Source organism: Sorex fumeus, unplaced genomic scaffold, assembly GCF_029834395.1.
Source record: "Sorex fumeus unplaced genomic scaffold, SorFum_2.1 ptg000024l, whole genome shotgun sequence".
NCBI lineage: Eukaryota > Metazoa > Chordata > Mammalia > Eulipotyphla > Soricidae > Sorex > Sorex fumeus.
This window is the reverse complement of record NW_026606081.1, coordinates 49043723-49061636: the sequence shown is the minus strand read 5'-3', so window position 1 is coordinate 49061636 and position 17914 is coordinate 49043723. Positions and strand designations below refer to the sequence as shown.

At 54.4% G+C, this 17914-nt stretch overlaps 2 protein-coding genes across 3 annotated transcripts in view; one reads left to right on the top strand and one right to left on the bottom strand.

The window, feature by feature from the left end:
• Positions 1–4850, bottom strand: part of TRAPPC11 (trafficking protein particle complex subunit 11) — a 36606-nt gene extending 31756 nt beyond the window's left edge. Inside the window, exons 1-3 of the mRNA XM_056114370.1 lie at positions 4715–4850; positions 3482–3705; positions 1172–1341 (exon numbers count right to left, since the gene is read on the bottom strand). Coding sequence (XP_055970345.1) covers positions 1172–1341; positions 3482–3685 — 374 coding nt within the window. The 5' untranslated portion in view covers positions 3686–3705; positions 4715–4850. The remainder of the gene's footprint in view (positions 1–1171; positions 1342–3481; positions 3706–4714) is intronic.
• A 1854-nt stretch (positions 4851–6704) lies between these two features.
• On the top strand, positions 6705–16505 carry RWDD4 (RWD domain containing 4). 2 transcript variants are annotated; one of them, XM_056114081.1, is made up of 8 exons: positions 6705–6961; positions 9492–9572; positions 10924–11033; positions 11114–11261; positions 13329–13446; positions 14585–14634; positions 14744–14836; positions 16253–16505. In XM_056114081.1, exons 1-8 carry the CDS (start codon positions 6938–6940, stop codon positions 16283–16285), a joined length of 657 nt encoding a protein of 218 aa, XP_055970056.1. In that variant the 5' UTR covers positions 6705–6937; the 3' UTR covers positions 16286–16505. The 2 variants fall into 2 exon arrangements, with proteins under 2 accessions (XP_055970056.1, XP_055970057.1); XM_056114082.1 differs by lacking the exon at positions 14744–14836 and having other exon boundaries at positions 6709–6961.
• Positions 16506–17914: the final 1409 nt, after the last annotated feature.

Genomic DNA, 17914 nt, shown 5'->3' with positions numbered 1-17914 from the left:
ATTCACATCCAGCTCCTAATCCTTCCAACAGATTGGCTTGAACGGCCCCAGCTCAGGGGCCTAGGATGGCTCTGTGGCCAAAAGCACCTGACTGGCCAGCAGGAGTCCCAGAGTCCACCCCCAGTGGAGGTCACAAGCATGGAGCAATCCCCAATGAATGTCAAGAGAGACTGTGTGACCTCAGCCCATAGCAAGTGCATGTGGGCACCTGGGCTAAGGATGCACTGGCCGCACTGGCCACAATGGCCAGGAGCCCGGAGCCCAGGAAACCACGGCGACCTCAGCAAACTTTCCAGGTAAAACAAGCACCAGTGCCGCACCCCCCCCCCAGGGTGTGTCCCCATGAGCCTGGTGGGGTGGGAGCCACACAGTGAAGGAAGCGGCTGGGGCAGGGGAGGCTGGTTGGGGGGAGTGTGACTTGGCAGCATGGTGCAGGAGGGGTTCTGGGTTCTATAACTCAGCCAAGACAGAAGCTGAGAACAGACTCAGAGACACGGGGACTCAGAGCTAGTTCAAAGGGGGGCGGGGGCTCAATCCCTGGCACTACATGGGTCCCCAAGCCCAGAATTGGGAACAGCTCCCAGCTGCTAGGAGTGGCCTCAACAAAATCATTATCCAACTTTTCCAGGTAAGAGGCGCAGCACCCAGTTCTTGGGGAGTCGTGTGGTACTAGGATCAAACCCAGGGCCCCCGCATGTGACACATGAACTCCCTCCCCCTGCCGGTTGTTTTGTTTTTTTCTTTTTGGGTCACACTCCATGACACTCAGGAGTTACTCCTGGCTCTGCACTCAGGAATTACTTCTGGCTGTGCTTGGGGGACCGTATGGGATGCAGGAGATTGAATCCAGGTCGGCTGCATGCAAGGCAAACACCCTCTCTGCTGTACTATCGCTCCAGCCCCAACTCCAGCCCTCGGAGCCGTCTCTCCGCCCCCAAGTCCATTACAGAGGCGTCATCCAAAACCGTTATTCTGAGACGAAAAGGGTGATGACAAAGCGAGTGCCTCTTTGGGACCAGTGAGCAAAACTGCTCTTCTCCCAAAAGAGTGATTCTCAGTGCCAAAGAGGGCAACGGGGACTCCGACCCCGTCGGCTTCTGGGCTCCCTGGCACACCTGAGCATCCCCGCCTCCCAGGGGGTGGGCACTGCCCCCAGGGATGCCGCAGGTACCTGACGATCTCCACCCGCGTGGCGCACTCCGACTGCTTCTCCTTCCACTGTGGCTCGTCCCAGTCCAGCTCGTAGAACACAACCACCAGCGCCGGCACCAGGTTCAGGTGCTTGTTCAGCCACCCGGTCTTCAAGATGCCCTTGGGGATGTACCACTCGTAGGACGTTCTCTGCGGGCAGGGGGAAGAGGGGGCAGTCACTCGGCCCGGAACTGGCACTGGCTGTCTGCACTGGGCACCCCCAGGAATCCATTTGGGGGAGGATGCAAGGTTGGCAGGCAAGGACGTGGAATGAGCCATGCTGGAGGGGGACGCGCTTTGTTTCCAGAAACCCCCACTGCCCACCCCCAGCCAGCATATTTGCTAAGGGTGCCCAGGCCTGGAAACGTCCCTTTTCCAGAAGGTTCTGCTTCTACTTCCCACCCACCCGCTCCTGCTCTTACAAAAGCTGCTTCAATGCGACACACCAAAAACTCAATGTAGCTTCAATGCCCAACGGCACCGGCCCTGACTGAGGATGGGGGAAGGAGGAAGGTCAATTCCTCTCCTTTGCGTGGTGGCAGTGGTGGTCTAGGGCCTCACCCAGAGGTGCTCAGGACTTCCTCCTGGCTCTGTGCTCAGGAATCACTCCTGGAAGTGCTCAGGGGAGCAGACGGAGTGACGGGGACTGAACTGGATGTGCAAAGCAGGGCCCAGCCCCCTACCACTGTACTGCCCCCTACCCCAAGCTCCAATCTCAACCAGAGCAGTGGTGGCTGGGGGGTCAGCACCAGAGACCCAGGGTGGGAAAGGACGGACGCAGGCAATGTGTCAGGCCCTCTGAGGACAGCAGACAAAGTCTCAAAGCCCCCCCAAAGCGCCCACACCGACGCAGGTTCTCCAGCTCTCGGTGGTCCAGTGTTCACTTCAAGGAACACAGGACGAGAACGGAGGGTTAAGGGGCAGGAGCCAGAGTATAGCGGCCAACCGGGTTTAGCCCCCAGTATCCCATATGGTCCCCTGAGCACTACCGGGAGGGATTCCTGAGTGAAGAGCCAGGAGTAAGCACTGAGTACCGCAAACAAACAAAAAGAAAAAAAAAAGAAAGGAAAGAAAGGAAGGGAAGGAGGGAGGGAGGGAGGGTGAGTTGACACCAGACCCTGGGCCTGAGGCCAGAGATGGCTGGGGCTGGGCACCCACAGAGGGCCCTGACTCAATCCTGGGCACCTGAGCCCCCAGCCCCCCTCCAAAAAAATAAATAAATAAACTTAGATCTTGGGCAAGAGCCATAAACAAGGGAACGGAGAGCCAGGTGCTGCATCAGGAGGGAGGCTGGACCTGGGGCACTGCCGAGACACGTCTGACGGGACATGTGGAGAGCTCGGGTGGCCACCAGGCAGCATGTCCCTGTCTGGCACACCAGACTCCTTGGGGGACGGAGAGTCCAGAGGGTGGCCTGTCCCAGACACTGTGACTGACGAGCCCCATTCCTGGACTTCCAGACCAAGCTTGGAAGACTGAGTTTGTGACAGATCTTCAGGAGAGTGGATGGTCAGAGCAGACACCATGCGGTCAGTACAACCGTCTACTGCCTGCTCAGCATGGGTGCCCCCAGCACAGACCACAGGAACAGAGCAACAGAGCATGCACACGCACACGCACACACACACAAAACACATACACACACAACCTCGGAGGGTACCCAGCATGGACCCCAGGAACACAGCATACAGATACAGACATACAGACACACACACACAAAGTCAGGGGCACCCAGCAAGACCACAGGAACAGAGAACACACACACACACACACACACACACACACACACACACCACCTTAGAGGGCTCCCAGCACAGACCAGGGGAACAAAGCACACACAGACACAGACACACAGACACAAAGACACAGACACATAAATATACAAACACACACACACACAGACAAATATATAGACAGCATGGGGTCTGTGTGTGTTTGGGCTGTGAGGGCTCCAAGCACGGACCACGGGAACAAACTGCATACACACACATGCACACAGACACCCAGAGCACAGAACATACATACATACACACACGCACACAAGCTCAGAGGGCCCTCGGCCTTCTGGGAGCAAATGGGAACAAAGTGCACGTGCATGAGCTCACACACACACACACACACACGCACGCGAACACACACACACAGGCACAGGCACACAAACACACACACACACACACACACACACACGTGTGCAGGTGCACACACAGAGACACCGCCCCCCCAGGCCCCAGGAGCCAAGCACGCGCACGGACACACACAGGGGACCCTCGGGGAGTGCAACTGTCATTACCTTGGGTCTACATTTGGGATATTCGTGGTCCCCCGGCAACACCTTGAAGGAGATCGGGACCCGATCGGCCCTGCGGTTGGCACAGAAGGCGTCCCACACGGCCCGGTGGACGGCATTGTAAACCACATCCAGGCCCGTCAGCGTCACAAAGGCCATGGGCCGGCAGCACAGCTCCACAGGGAAGTCCCACTGCGTGGGGCTCATGGTGGGGGGATGCAGGGGCTCTGAAACACAAAACACAGAGGCGAGGGCTGTCAGCAGCGTGTCGTAACGTCCAGATTCTTCTCCGACACCAGACCCTAAACCAGACGGTCCAGAGGCACAAGGGGAGATCCAAAGGGAAAGTGCAGGGGGGCTGGGGAGGAAGCACAGAGGGGCGGGTGCATGCCCACATGGGGTTACCCACCCCTCCACTCCCCCGGTCCCCCTCCCCCGCCCCACATCCCAGAGACTCCCTGAGCTCAAGGAGTCATTCCTGAGCACAGAGCCAGGGGCAATCCCTGAACATCACCAGGGGTGGCCCAAAGAGAAAAGCAAGAAAGGGAAAGGCTGTAATCATGAAAGTTTGTAAGTCTGTAACTCTATCTCATGGCGATTCATTGGGGGGGGAAAAAAAACACAAACAGCATGCCAAATAAAACAGCAAAATGTTAAGAGCTCTTTAATAAATGCAGGCTTTAGAGGCCTAAAAGTATATACTCATTTCAAGTACATTTTATAAAATAATTTGCTCTAAATAAATAAATAAATAAAATAAAAGGTCATCTCCAAATTAGATTTAATGTAAAGCAACAGCTACTGGGATTCAATCTTTACAGAATCTTTCCTATAAGAAAGGTTGTGGGCAAGCTGAAGACAAGTCTTACTTCCAATATGCACATGAACGCGTGCACTGGGAAGGGGCGGCCCAAATGTCAGATGATCAAATCAAAACAGGTCTAAAGGAATGACCTATTTCACTTATTTCAATAAGAAAAAATATTGACTTACATAAACAATAAAGTACAGCTGTAAGCACTCATCTCTCTCTGATTGCTAACACCTCATTTCCTGGGATTTTTTTTTTAATAATATGCTAGTTATTTATGGAACCATGCCATCTCTCTCCTCCACTGTGCCTACAAAACGTACTGTTTAAAGGGAAAAAGCAAAGGATGGTGGGGCCGAATCCAGGAGGCCGGGTTGTGTTTGTGATCTGAGACTCGGCTGTCACAGATCCAAGGATGCGCTCACTTTAGCAGAGCCGTCTCAGAGTCGATTCCGAAGGAAAGCACAGGTGTGACTTAGGAGAAATTCCTCATGTCCCAAACTGGGGTGGTCGAGACTCTCCCAAGAGAACCAGGCTGGCGGCAAGGTCGCTGTGTGACGGCAGGCCTAGGAAAGAGGCAGAACATATGGTATGGGTCCACGCCGTTCCCGCCAGAATGCCAGCACCACACACCAATGTCAGGCTGCCCCAGCTCTCGGTGGAGCCCAGTGCTGAGACTGGAATGAGCTCAGGTCTACTTGGTAAGAAAAGCCGGGAGCCCTTGCTGAGCAAAACCAACACCCGGTCGGATCCAGGGATTCAGACATGCAAAGCAAGGACCCGACCACAGAGCTAAGGTAAGGTTCGCACAGAGCTGTTGATTGGTTTGTTATTTTAATTTTTTTGTTGGGGCTCCCAAGTAGTATTCACGAGGTCTGGGGGCCCCACGAGTGATTCTCCGCCAGTCAGGTCGGTTGTTCAATGCAAGGGTCTGCAGAGACAACGCTGTTCCACTTCAAGAAGGCCACCGAGTGCTGCTCAGGGGTCCCTGGGGCATCGCCTGGCGATACTCGGGGGACCCCGAGGTGCTGGGGTCATCTGCAAGCTGGCCATGCGCCCTAATCCCTGTGCTGTCTCCCAGGCCCTGGAATGAAGGGTTAACTCTGAAAAGGACCTGGAGGCGTCCCACCTTTACAGAGTGCTACAAAACAAATGATGTGGGACGCTTACTAGACATTATTCCTGCCTACGGTAGGTAGACATTTCAGAGTTTCTTCAACAGAAACGTGGGGCTTGGGCTCAAGCCACAAGGCTAAAGAAATACATGTTGACAGAAAAATACTCTGGGTGACTGCAGTGATAGTGTAACAGGTAAGCTCATCCTGCACCACTGGGATGGGACACGGAGGGACACCCACCAGGAACAGATGGCGGGGCGGTTAGGGGGGAGGGGTGTGACTCTTAGGACAGGAAAAGGAGCTCCTGCAAGGAGCAGAGAATGACACCAAGGAGGTCGGGGCAGCAGGGTACAACTCGGGAGCTCAGGGCTGGTGGGAGCTGTCATCAAGAGAATGGCACGGAAAGACCCTTGAAGCAGGCTCTGAAAAAGCAGGGGAAACCTTGTGGGGAAAGGTGGCCTGGTTGAGACAGGCCTTTTATAAAATAATAATAAAAGTAATAATAATAATAATAATAAAATAACGATGCCAACGTGTTTGCAATAAATGGAGGGGGCGGGGAGCCGCAGGAGACAAAGCAAGCAAGGATGGGGCTCAGCTCGGTCCCACCACCAGGAGAAACCCAGCGCGGGGTCAGGTGGGTGCAGGACAGCGGTGGACAGCTGGCACCAAACAGCCGCCCCAGGTGGTTAGCGCTGGGGGTGGGGGGGGGGGGCTCTCCCAAGGAGCGCAGAATTCTGCCCAGGAAGTTCCAAGGAGAAAAAGCGGAGAAGAAAGTCTGCAGATGGCCAGTCTGTGGCTGCCCAGGTCCACCTCCCTACCCCGCCCGCTGCCCCCAGCCCCCGGGGGGTCCCAGGGCAGGTGCGTCTCGGTTTAGGGGCCGCGCCGGGGTTGCACCGCGCGAGGAAGCGCAGGCCCCGGCCCCGAGCCCAGCGCGCCCGGACTCACCCGGCACACACGCCCCCGGCCTGCAGCAGCCTCAGCTGGGCGAGGACGAGCGGGGGAGGTGGGCAGCGCTGTCCCCGCACGCGAGGCCCAGCGACGCCCCGGAGCCGCCGCAGCCGCCGCCGCCGCCCCGGAGCCGGCTCCCAGCGGGCGCGACTTCCCCGAACGCTCCTGCGCATGCGCGGAGCATCCGAGTGACAACTCCCGGAGCCAATCGCCGCGCGGGAGCCCGCCGTGGCGTCACGGGTGGCCCCGTTGCCTAGTGGTCGCGCGGAGGGGAGGGGCGGAGCGAGGAGGAACCAATCGGAGGCGCGAGGAGGCGGGAAGGGGGCGGAGCCTGGCTCGTCCCCGCGGCGTCCCCGGCGCCCCTGCTGCCCCCCGCGGGTCTCCCCGCCTGCTGCTCCCCCAGCAGCCCGCGCTGCCCCCCCACCCACGAGGGCTGGGGGCGCGCGGGACCTCCCGGTCGCGGCTCTCGCAGCTGTGTCGCCTCCTGCCGCCGAGGACGCCCCGACTGCGGGGCCTGTGCGTGGCCGCCGCCGCTGGGGAGCGGTCGGGGCGCGGGGGGCACCCCCGGTGACCGGCGCGATGAGTGCCAACGAGGACCAGGAGGTGAGTGTTCTCCCGGGCTGGCCGCCCCCCGCCCCCCGGGGCACCCTCCGGGGCCCCAGGGAGTACGACTGGTGCGTGCAGGGAGGCCCGGGCGCGACACGTGTCCTCCCAGGCTGATGGGGGTCCTGCTTCAAGGGGCGTGCTGACCGCGGGGGCCACCCCGGCCCGCGCCCACCGCGCGGGGGTCCCCCTTGCAAACCCAGCCCCCGGGTCACCCCGGGTCGCCTTAGCGTGTGTCCTTGGGGCTCGTGTCCCTGTGGGTCGCCTTGCACTGGTCACCCTGGGGCCAGAGAGAGTCCAGCGGGGAGGGCTCTGGCCTGGCACGCAGCTGAGCTGGGTTAGAACCCCGGCAGCCCATAGGGTGTTTCCGGACCACCACCACCACCACACCCCAGCCCCACCTGGAAGGATCCCTGAGGCCGGCTGGGTGTGGCCCAAACCGAAAACATACGGTGACACTCCTAAACCAGTAGCCAGAGGATTAAGGAGTGGGTCACACCCCTGGAGGGGACTGGGGGCGGCCAGCCAGGTTCCAGGCTAGATTTGGGGGTGAGATCCTTATCCTAGCTCCCTTAGGGCACACCGGTGCCTCCGGAATTTGGGGGATTCCACCGTTAACACTGAATGGGGAAGGTGGGGTTGGAAGGGGTGCTGGGTGTGGGAGGAACCTCTCCAGGAGGGGTTTTTGGGGAGGGGCCAGGGGGGTTGCACCTGGTATGTAGACTAGGTGAGCCGTGAGTGGCTGGGGCCGCTGCTGAGAAGCGAGCACTTGTACAAGTAGGAGTGTAGAATCTCTGGACTGGCAAGGCAGTGGGGGGGGAAGGGGGAGGCTACAACTCAGACCCAAAATCCAGCTCGTTTGGTTGCTATCAGACTTCCCCTGGGCCAAGTTTCCCCACCACAGCATGGACCATTGTCACAGCGAACCCCAGCACGTAACGTGTCCCTGAGTTTGCCCACCGCCCAGAGTGCGGCCACCTTAGTTAGGGCCACCTCTCTGAGACAGGACATCCCTGGACAGGATCTCCCATTTGGACTGTGATTTTTTTTTTCCATACTTCCCTGTTGGCTTTCAAAACTGCCTTCCTGCTCTCCCCATACTGAATGGTCCCTTTAAACTTTTCTCCGTGAGCCCACCCTTTTTGGAGGAGTCCAGGGATGCCCCCCCTTGAGGTGGAACTGAGGAGACCAGGCCCCTCCCAGCCCTTCTCAGCCACCTGGCCAGGCCCAGTGGAGCTCCAGGGATGACCCAGACCACACCCGGCAGGGTATCGGGTGCTGCTGGGGATTGAACTGGGGCCAGCATGTGCAAGGCATGCTTAACCCCCGCACTCCTGACCTCCTTTTGTCGACCCCTTCTAGTTCCTTCTATACACTATTATGTGTTTTGAGAGATTATAAGTTCATACTTGCTTTCGATTGTCAAACTCCAGTTTTCTTTCTTTTTTTTTATTTTTATTTTTGGGTCACACCCAGCAATGCACAGGGGTTACTCCTGGCTCATGCACTCAGGAATTACCCCTGGCAGTGCTCGGGGGACCATATTGAATGCTGGGAATCGAACCCGTGTCGGCTGTGTTCAAGGCAAATGCCCTCCCCACTGTGCTGTCACTCCAGCCCCCGAGCCCCAGTTTTGCGTGATTAGATTTACTGGCGACCGGAGCGTCAAAGGCAAGATTCTCCATAGTTCGGCACCTGCGGTTGGGAGCCTGTGTGGGCCGCGTCCCGGCCAGCAATTTGCTGTCACCCCGACTTGGAATCTTTGGAAGTTCTTCCACTGCGGCCATGCTCTTTTTTCCATCATGGTCGGTGATCTTGCCCATACTTTTAGCGTTCTCTTTTTCTTTCTGGCCACTGATATGACTGGCTGTCCCCTCCAGTTGTCAGTTTTGATGCTAGTGTGTGTCATGAGTGAGAGAAGAAGGGCAGAGATGAACACAGCAGCCCTGCCCGGGCGCCAGGGGGTTGTGCTCTGTCCTAGCTCAGTTCTTTTTGAATCCACTGGGAATCCCTTGGGTAGTGAGGAAGACCCGGGGAGATGGGCCTGGCTCTGCTGCATCCAAGATGCCTCATCAGTGGCCCTTGACTCATCACGCTCCTCGCCAGGGGGAACAGAGCAGTAGGACAGTGGCCAGGGCACTTGCCTTGCATGTTTCCAACTGGATTTGATCCCCCAAGCCTTCCTGGAGTGATCCCTGAGTGCAGGGCCGGGAGGAAGCCCTGAGCATCGCCCAGTATGATTTAAAAAAAAAAAAAATCCAGCCATTATCATGTTTGTAGAATTCACAGTGTGGATCTTTGGGAAAGAAACTCAAGGGCATGGGATTGATTAAAGGGTTCTTCATCCCAGGACCCAAGTGAGGATTAGGGAGTCGAGACGCTCCCTTGGTGCTTGGCCTTGGTTTGAAGTTGGAGCCGTTGTGATGTGGGGGGTGTTGTCCTTGTATGAATAACGCCAGACGCCATGTCAATCAGCCCCTTCTAATCCTTTTAAGCCACTGAACAGAACTGTGTGATCCCTCTCTTTCAGATGGAGCTGGAAGCATTACGTTCTATTTATGAAGGAGATGAAAGTTTTCGGGAGTTAAGTCCAGTTTCGTTTCAATATCGGGTAAGACCTGGCTTGAATAGGCATGATGACTGCTTTGCTGAAAATAGACACAAGGTTGCCAGAACCCCCGATTTTGTTTTTCACCTGTAATGCTTCAATATATTACCTATAGGAGCTGGAGAGATAGTACAGCGGGGAGGTTGCTTTGCATGCAGCCAACCTGGGTTTGATCTGCAGTAACACCTATCGGTTCCTGGGCCCTTCCACAAGTGATCCCTGAGCTCAAAGCCAGGAGTGAGCCCTGAGCACAGAGCCAGGAGTAAGCCCAGAGCACAGAGCCTAGAGTAAGCCCTGAGCACAAACAGCTAGGGCCCGAAACCAAAAAGGAAATAAATAAGTGTACTATTATGTGTTTGGATTTTCGCACACATTTAAATGAAAACTTCGTCACTCTGACATTACTTATTTTCAACCTTTGAAAACCTAGTTCTGAAACTTGAAAAGGAAGAAAGAGGGACTGGAGCCATAGGACAGCGGTAGGGCATTTGCCTTGCACATGTCCAGCCTGGATTCGATCTCCAGCATCCCATATGGTTCCCTGAGCACTACCAGGAGTGATTCCTGAGTGCAGAGCCAGAAGTAACCTCTGAGCATCGCCAGTGTGACCCAAAAACAAATAAATAAAAAAAAAATTAAGAAGAAGAGAAAAGAAGGTAGACTTGTTTTTATAGTATCAAAGAATCAAAAATGTTAGAAAATAAAGCTTAATCAAGGAGTAAGGTAACAAAAGTTTTAACTCTTTTGCTAATATTTAAAAAGAAATTCTTTTTTCATTTAACTTTTTTAATTCCTGGTGGGCCCCGGCATCAGACTCAGGGCTCCTGGGATACCACCGGGCATCAGATTTGGCCACTCGAATACCAGGCATCAGACTCAGGGCCACTCGGATCCCAGACATCAGACTCGGCCGCTGGGATACTGGGCATCAGACTCAGCCTCTAGGATACCAGGCATCAGACTCGGGGCCACTAGGATACAGGGCATCAGACTCGGCCGCAAGCATACAGGGTATTAAACTCAGCTGCTAGGATATCAGGCATGTGCTCCAGCTCTCTGACCCACCTCCCTAGTTTCCGTCTTGTCTTCGCACTCACAAAGCTCTGCAGAAACAAAGCTGTAAAAGAACCAAGTCTTGCCGTGGCAGAAACAGAGGGCTGGGTGCAGAGATAGGCCTTAGGTAGAAAATGGAGTTATTCCGGCGGACCTGAGAAAGTTCCAGGTCAGCCACATCCCTCTGGGAATCCTTTCTGGTCAAGTAATGAGCACGGGGAGTCCAGCAAGGGGAGGACGGGCCGGCCCTGCTCTGCCCTGGCACCCTGTCTTACCAGCCTGAGATTGTCCTTTCCTCCAGATAGGTGAAGACGGGGACCCCAAAGCCTTCTTAATCGAGATCTCCTGGACGGAGACGTACCCGCAGACGCCGCCCATCATCTCCATGAATGCCTTCTTCAACAACACCATGTGAGTAGCTCCGCTTCCGGCCACTCCTCTCGCCCCGGCACTGGCGTGACGCTCAGCGGCCTGTCCCCTGTGCACCGCAGCTCGCCCGCCGTGAAGCAGAGCATCTTAGCCCAGCTGCAGGAGGCCGTGGACGTGAACCTGGGCACCGCCATGACCTACACGCTCTTTGAGTTTGCCAAGGACAACAAGGAGCGGTTCATGGAGAACCACCACCCCGTCACCTCCACGGTGAGCGTGGCCCATGGCCGCCCATCCTTCTCACTCTGCTCGAGGAAACGCACCTCATGACCTCTGGCTGGCTCTGGGCCCTTCCTTTGAGAGCCGACTCGGACGGGGGGCCGGGAGCCTGCCTGGCCAGCCGCCCTTCCGGCCCACCCCGGTTCTCTCTCCAGCAGTAACTCATTTCCCGAGTTACTGTTTTATTTCATCAGAAAGAGGTTTTGTGTTTGATTTTCAGTGAAGTTTTAGGGCCAGAACGTCCAGACAGCAGGGAGGGCTCTTGCCTGGCACATAGCCGACTCAGGTTCGATCCCCAGCATCCCATATTGTCCCCCCCCCCACCTTGAGCCCAGGGAGGAGTGATCCCTGAGCACAGAGCCAGGAGTGAGACCTGAGCACTGCTGGGTGTGTCCCCCCAAGAATCACAAAAACACAAGGAAAGTCCAGTCTCTAGATGGTTATCCCAGTATGAAGACTAGACCACTTCGTGTGCCACCCCCCAACCTGAGATTGGTAGAACTTACGGCTATCTTTCACATCCCTGTGACCCCTTCACGGTGCTGAGACACTCAGGATTTCAGACTATGGGTCAGCGCTTAAGCGACGCTGGCCCGCTGAGTCTGGGAGGAGTGGATGAAATGGTTCCCGATTGAAGATAGGTGCATTCGGCTGTGTCCTCTGTCTCCGAGACGGGCACAGGAAGTGCCAGCACTGGGGGCCAGTGCTTCCCTTCTGGCTTAGATGCTGCCCATCCCGTTCACATCTCAGAGGCACCTTTGTTACTCTCAGCACTTCTGAAGTTCCAAGGGTTTCAGGGGCTCTTGCCAGAGATAGGGCAGAAGCAGGCAGGTACTTCTTGTGGTCGGTCACGCAAACGCAGCTTGAGGAAACTTCGTTACGTAGCAGACTTCAGGAAAGAGAATCGTCTCGTGGCATCCGAAGCATCTCTGTCTTAGACCAGCTGCTTCTGCCTTGTTGCCCCTGTGGACCCTCACATGTCCGGCAAGCAGTGATAACGAAGCGCTTGCCCAGTGCTCCTCAAGGGGGGGTTGCAGACCACCGTCTTAGACCCCTCCGTGCTAGAAGATCTTCTGTTGGTCACTGCTGGGAGTTTTGTGAGTCATATCATAATCTTTCCCTTTTCCTTCTTCTCTGGGCTTGGGGGCCCGCCTGCCTTGGTGCTCAGGCACCACTGTTCCCAGCTGTGCTGGGTGTGGAGCCCAGGGCCCCCCCAGGAGAAGTGCACACAGCAGCCCTTTGCACGTTGGCCCCGGCCTGAAATCTTCACCCACGAAGGCCCCCTGTCTGCCCCTCCTGTGTCCTGGCATCCGCGTTCCCAGCAGAATGTGGGCACCGTCAGGGCTGGGAGTGGAGCCGCTGGGGGACGGGCTGCCAGGCCCCCCTCACTGCACCACTTCCTTTCAGGCCTTTGGCCAGTTTCCTTATCTCACTGTGCTTGGGCCTCCTCATCCTGCAGTGGGGAGGACAGTGTCACCTGCTTTATTAAGTTGTGAAAAGTGTCGGGGGGAAGATTAAGACATCTGTGGCAGTTGGGGGTAGCTAGGCAGCCTGCCGAATTTAGCCTTCGACGCCCGTGGACCAATGACCCTCCATGTTCCCAAGGCTTTCTTCATTCCCCGGGGAAGCAGGATGTTTTATGTGGGTCCCTGTCATTGTCCTAAAGAAACCCTGAAATTTCCAAGTAATAGCAAGTTGGCTGAGTCGGAAGAGGATCGTGGACGCGCGGTGCTTCCGTTGAACGCAGCTTTCTGACCTGTCTTGTGCCCTCTGAACAGAGACTCACTGTTGGTGGCAGGTTCAGTCCCACGGGGCCACGGGACTCCTTGGGAAGGTACCCAGGGCAGACTCGGCGCACCCCGGGCCCCTTGAATTTTGAGATGATGGAGGCCAACAATATGCGGGTTCAACAGGCAAAGGGTACATGGGAGCACTCTCTTCCTCAGTGTAGAAGCGCTTTCTAGAAGGTTCTGAGAGGCTCCTTTCCGAAGGCGCTTCTGTTTAGTGGAACTCAGCGCATTTCTCAGCACGCGTCTAAGCATCGGTCTTTTTTCCTAGACATCCATAAGCAGTATCCTCTCGGTCGAAACTCCGAATTCAGCCCCATCGAGTAAGAAAAAAGACAAAAAAGAACAACTTTCCAAAGCCCAGAAACGCAAGCTGGCAGATAAAACAGGTTGGTAATCTGTTGTCTGTACCACAGATAAATGTGTCATTTTATAGTGTGGGAGGCGTGCCTGTGGAATAGATTTGGGGGGCCAGGGGAGGGGCCAGGCACTTGCCCTTCTTGATGCTGCCCCTAGTAGGCTCCCCAGCACCACAGGGTCTCCCCAAGTAGCACAGGAGTGATCCCTGGGTCCAGAGCCCAGGGGTGGCCCAAAAAGACACAATAAATACATAGATTTAGGAAATCAGCACCCTTTATCCTTGGGACTGAATAGGAAATGATCCTGGGTCACAGTTAGACATTGAAAATACTCCTGCTCCTTCATCAGAGAAGACACCATTTGAGGCGCTGGAGAGGTAGAATAGGAGATCGTGGAAGGAGTCCCTGGCCCTGCGTGGCCCCGTCTCTGCTGTGGCCCGCCACCAGTCCCAGCAGTGATAGCCCTGATGGCCTATACGTCAGCTGGTCACAATGGAAGCAGCCGGTCGTTAGCCGTCACTACAGCCTGTTTCCTAGAATTTTGGCTCCTCTCTGACGACAGTAACCTCAAACCCGCACACTATAAGCAGTGACCCTGCCCAGGCTTTCGCTTTCCAGGAAACTCCTTCTGTTGGATTTGGGGCTACAGCTGGCAATGCTCAGAACTTACTCCTAGCTCTACTCTCGGGGATAACTCCTGGCGGTGCTCAGGGGACCCTATAGGATGCCAGGGATGCAACCCGGGCGGGCCACCCTGCCAGGCAGGCTCCCTACCAGCTGGGCTATATCTCCAGCCCCTCTGTGAAACTTCCACGGGAAAGCCAGGTGGGGGAGCAAGGTCTGGCCCCCCCGGGAGGGTTGCCGTCTCTTCCTGCACTGCCGCCTCTGTGTCAGGGCAGCCTTTCCCCCCCGAGAGAGCAGATTTCATCTTGAGTGGAACGCGGGTCGGCGAAGCGCAGGTCCCGCCTGAAATGCTTGGCGAGTCCCCTCGGGAGCACAGTGCTCACTTTTCACAGGCACCATCAGCTCTTCTTTGCTCTCCAAGCAGACACGACGTAAGCGTTTCGCTGTCGGTGTTCTGGAATCGTCTGGGGGCTCTTGACTGTTGGAAGCCCCGTTTTGAAATCACTGAGGAACTCGTAATAAAATTATGATGTTTAACTTCTAGACCACAAAGGAGAACTTCCCAGGGGATGGAACTGGGTGGATGTGGTGAAGGTGAGTACCGAGGCCCTCCTGGGGGTGTGGGCAGGGGGGCGCCGAGGCCCTCCTGGGGGTGTGGGCAGGGGGGCGCCGAGGCTCTCCCGGTGTCCTGGCTTCTCTGCAGCACAGCAAGCAGACCCTGACCTTTTTGTCTCCTCCATGCCTCCCCGTGGCCCGCGCTCTCCTGGACATCTGCCTCCTGCCTGGTGCTCAGCATGTGAGTATCGCTCACTTCCCCTTACACTTCTCTTCCCACTGCCTCAGCTTAAAATGCTGCTTTATTTTTTTATTATTAATAATCATGGAAACATCTGTCCCAGGATGGTTTAGCTAGAAGAAAGTACAATCCTTTTTTTTTTTTTTTTAATTTTTTGGTAGGGGTACACCCAGATGTGTACAAAAGGTACTTTTGGCTTGAGAATCACTCCTGGTGGAGTCCAGCGGTGAGGGCACTTGCCTCATACGCAGTCGACCCGGGTTTCATCCCCGACCCCCAGTAGGATCCCCTGAGCCCCTCCAGGAGTGATCTCTGGGTGCAGAGCCAGGACTAAGCCCTGAACAGTGCCAAGTGTGACTCAAAATAATAATAATAATAATAATAATAACGAAAACTTCACAATATTTTTCAGTTTAAGAATTGCATGATTGGGGCTGGAGCAATAGCACAGTGGTTGGGGCATTTGCCTTGCACCTGGCCAACCCGGGTTTGATTCCCAGTATCCCATATGGTCCCCTGAGCACCGCCAGGAATAATTCCTGAGTGCAGAGCCAGGAGGAACCCCTATGCATCGCCAAGTGTGACCCAAAAACCAAAAAAAAAAAAAAAATTGCATGATTGGATCTGGAGCAATAGCACAGTGGGTGGGGCATTTGCCTTGTACCTGGCCAACCCCAGTTACCAGCATCCCATATGGTCCCCCAAGCACCACTAGGAGTAATTCCTGAGTGTATGAGCCAGGAGTAATGCACCCCTGTGCATTGCCGGGTGTGATCCAAAGAGAAAAAAAAAAAAAAAAGAGGATTGCATGATTAAGATGGTAAAATGCATATGATTTTTTTACCATAATTTAACACTTTTTAATGAATCTATAATAGAAAAGAAAAGTAGAAGAGCCTTTTATGTAGGGCACTTGTATATATTTGGGGGTTCAGTTTATTTCTTGGAAAGCTGTGAAGGATTTTCTCCTCTTGAGGTTTTGTTTGTAAGGAATCTGTTTGGAAGTGGCAGGGTCTGGGGCTGGAGAGAGAGCACTGTGGGCTGAGCTTACACTTTGATGCAGGAAACTCTGGGTCAATCCCTGGCACTGTCCAGCTGGTCCCCCGAGCACTGCCAGGAGTGACCTGCAAGCACAGAGCCAGGACGAGCGCCTGAGCACATCGCAGCTTGGTCCAAAAAATAACTACTGTTGGCGATGATCCTAAAAATAGCGTAAGAGAAAGAATAGTTTGTCTAGTTGACCCCAGTAAAAGCTGAAGGTTGTGTGAGTTCATTGAACCTTGTTTGTTGTTCCATTCATCGTAGATCTTGGCTTTTGATAGTAAATGAAGTCCAACAAATTTAGCCACTTAACTGTGTTGACCTTCTCTCTCTTTCTCTCTCTCTCTCTCTCTCTCTCTCTCTCTCTCTCTCTAGTTAAGCAAGTCTGGCTCTAAAGAGGACGAGTAGCCGCCGACTGTGGGCAAAGCAAGGGAATCTTGGCAAAAGCAAACTGGGTGCCAAAGCTTCCATTCTTTCTGGCATCGAAGTGGATTTTTATAAAATACAATTTTTTTGTATGTTTCTTACATTTAAAAAAACAAAAGCATTGTAAGCAGAAAGTTCACAAAGAGATTTGGTCATATTAAATTATTTTCACAAACTTGCCTTAATAAAAGGTGAAAGTGTTGCTGTTTAGAATACTTGGTGAGGGGATGGAGCAATAGTATAGCGGGTAGGGCATTTGCCTTGCACGTGGCCGACCCAGGTTCGATTCCCAGCATCCCACATGGTTCCCCCGAGCACTGCCAGGAGTAATTCCTGAGTGCATGAGCCAGGAGTAACCCCTGTGCATCGCTGGGTGTGACCCAAAAAGCAAAAAAAAAAAAAGAAAAAGAAAAGAAACAAAAAGAATACTTGATGAGGCCTCATGAGCTTTGCAAATGGAAATAAAGGGGCAGGGGGAGATAAGTAACCAGTATTAAATTTACATGCGCTGATTTTAGTGGATTTGAGGTAGGGGGTGGGAGTGGGGAGAGGGAAAGGGGCCCAGGGCTCAAACCACGGCCTCCTGTGGGCAGCACACAAGCTTTACTGTCAGGCCGCATCCCGAGTGCCTGGATATATTTTTTGAAAGGGTTATAAAACCTTTTTCAAACTCAAGCCAATGGAGAGAAATGCTGTGTGAGTAGATCTTCCGACACCCTTATTGGAACTGCATCTCAGGCTGGAGAGATGGTCCCACTTTCTGCTCGCAGCTTCAGTTCCCCCGAGCTCCAAGAGTGCTCCCTGAGCACAAAGCCAGGAGCCAGCCTTGAGCGCCGCCAGCCTGGCCCCAAAGCACTGCCAAGAAAGGGCCGCATCTTTTTCTCGGCATTACTGAAGCATCAGTTGCTTCAGAGAAACTTAAACGCTGGCATGTGAACTTGATTCATGTTGCCTTGGTAATTCCTTTTCACTTGGTCCAGGTAAACGGCTTTTCGTTGTTTTTTGTTTTTGTTTTTTTTTTAATAAATTATTGTTGGTTTGGGGCCAGGGAGATAGCACAGGGGTGAAAGCGTTTGCCTTGCACACAGCCAACAGAGGTTCGATTCCCGGCACCAGCGGAGATCCTGAGCCCTGCCAAGATGATCTCAGAGCACTGTGCTAAGAGTCATCCCTGAGCATAGTAGCCTGGTATGACCAAACACCAAAACTATAAAATAGGAAAATAAATAATATTGGTTGAGAGTTCTGACTTGAGTCCAACCTTTGATCGGGGGGCGTGTGGAATAGGAAAATAGAAAAGTCCGCCATGTGCGTGATTGGTGCATAGATGCGGCTTCCGGAGCAGTGGGAGCGGGTGCTGCCTTAACCCTTTGTGCGCTGTTGGAGACCAGGCTGCTGTACATTTCAGCAACGAAGTCTTCTCCATGTTTTAAGCCATCTTTCTTTTAATTTTATTTTCATAAAGTTGTTCATAGTAACTGACTTCATTCAATATTTCAACACCAATCCCACCACCATTACACCTTCCCACCGCCATTATTTTGAATTTTCACACCACCACCACCCAAGAATACCCCAAAGGTAGATGCTAAATAATTTCTTTTGTATTGC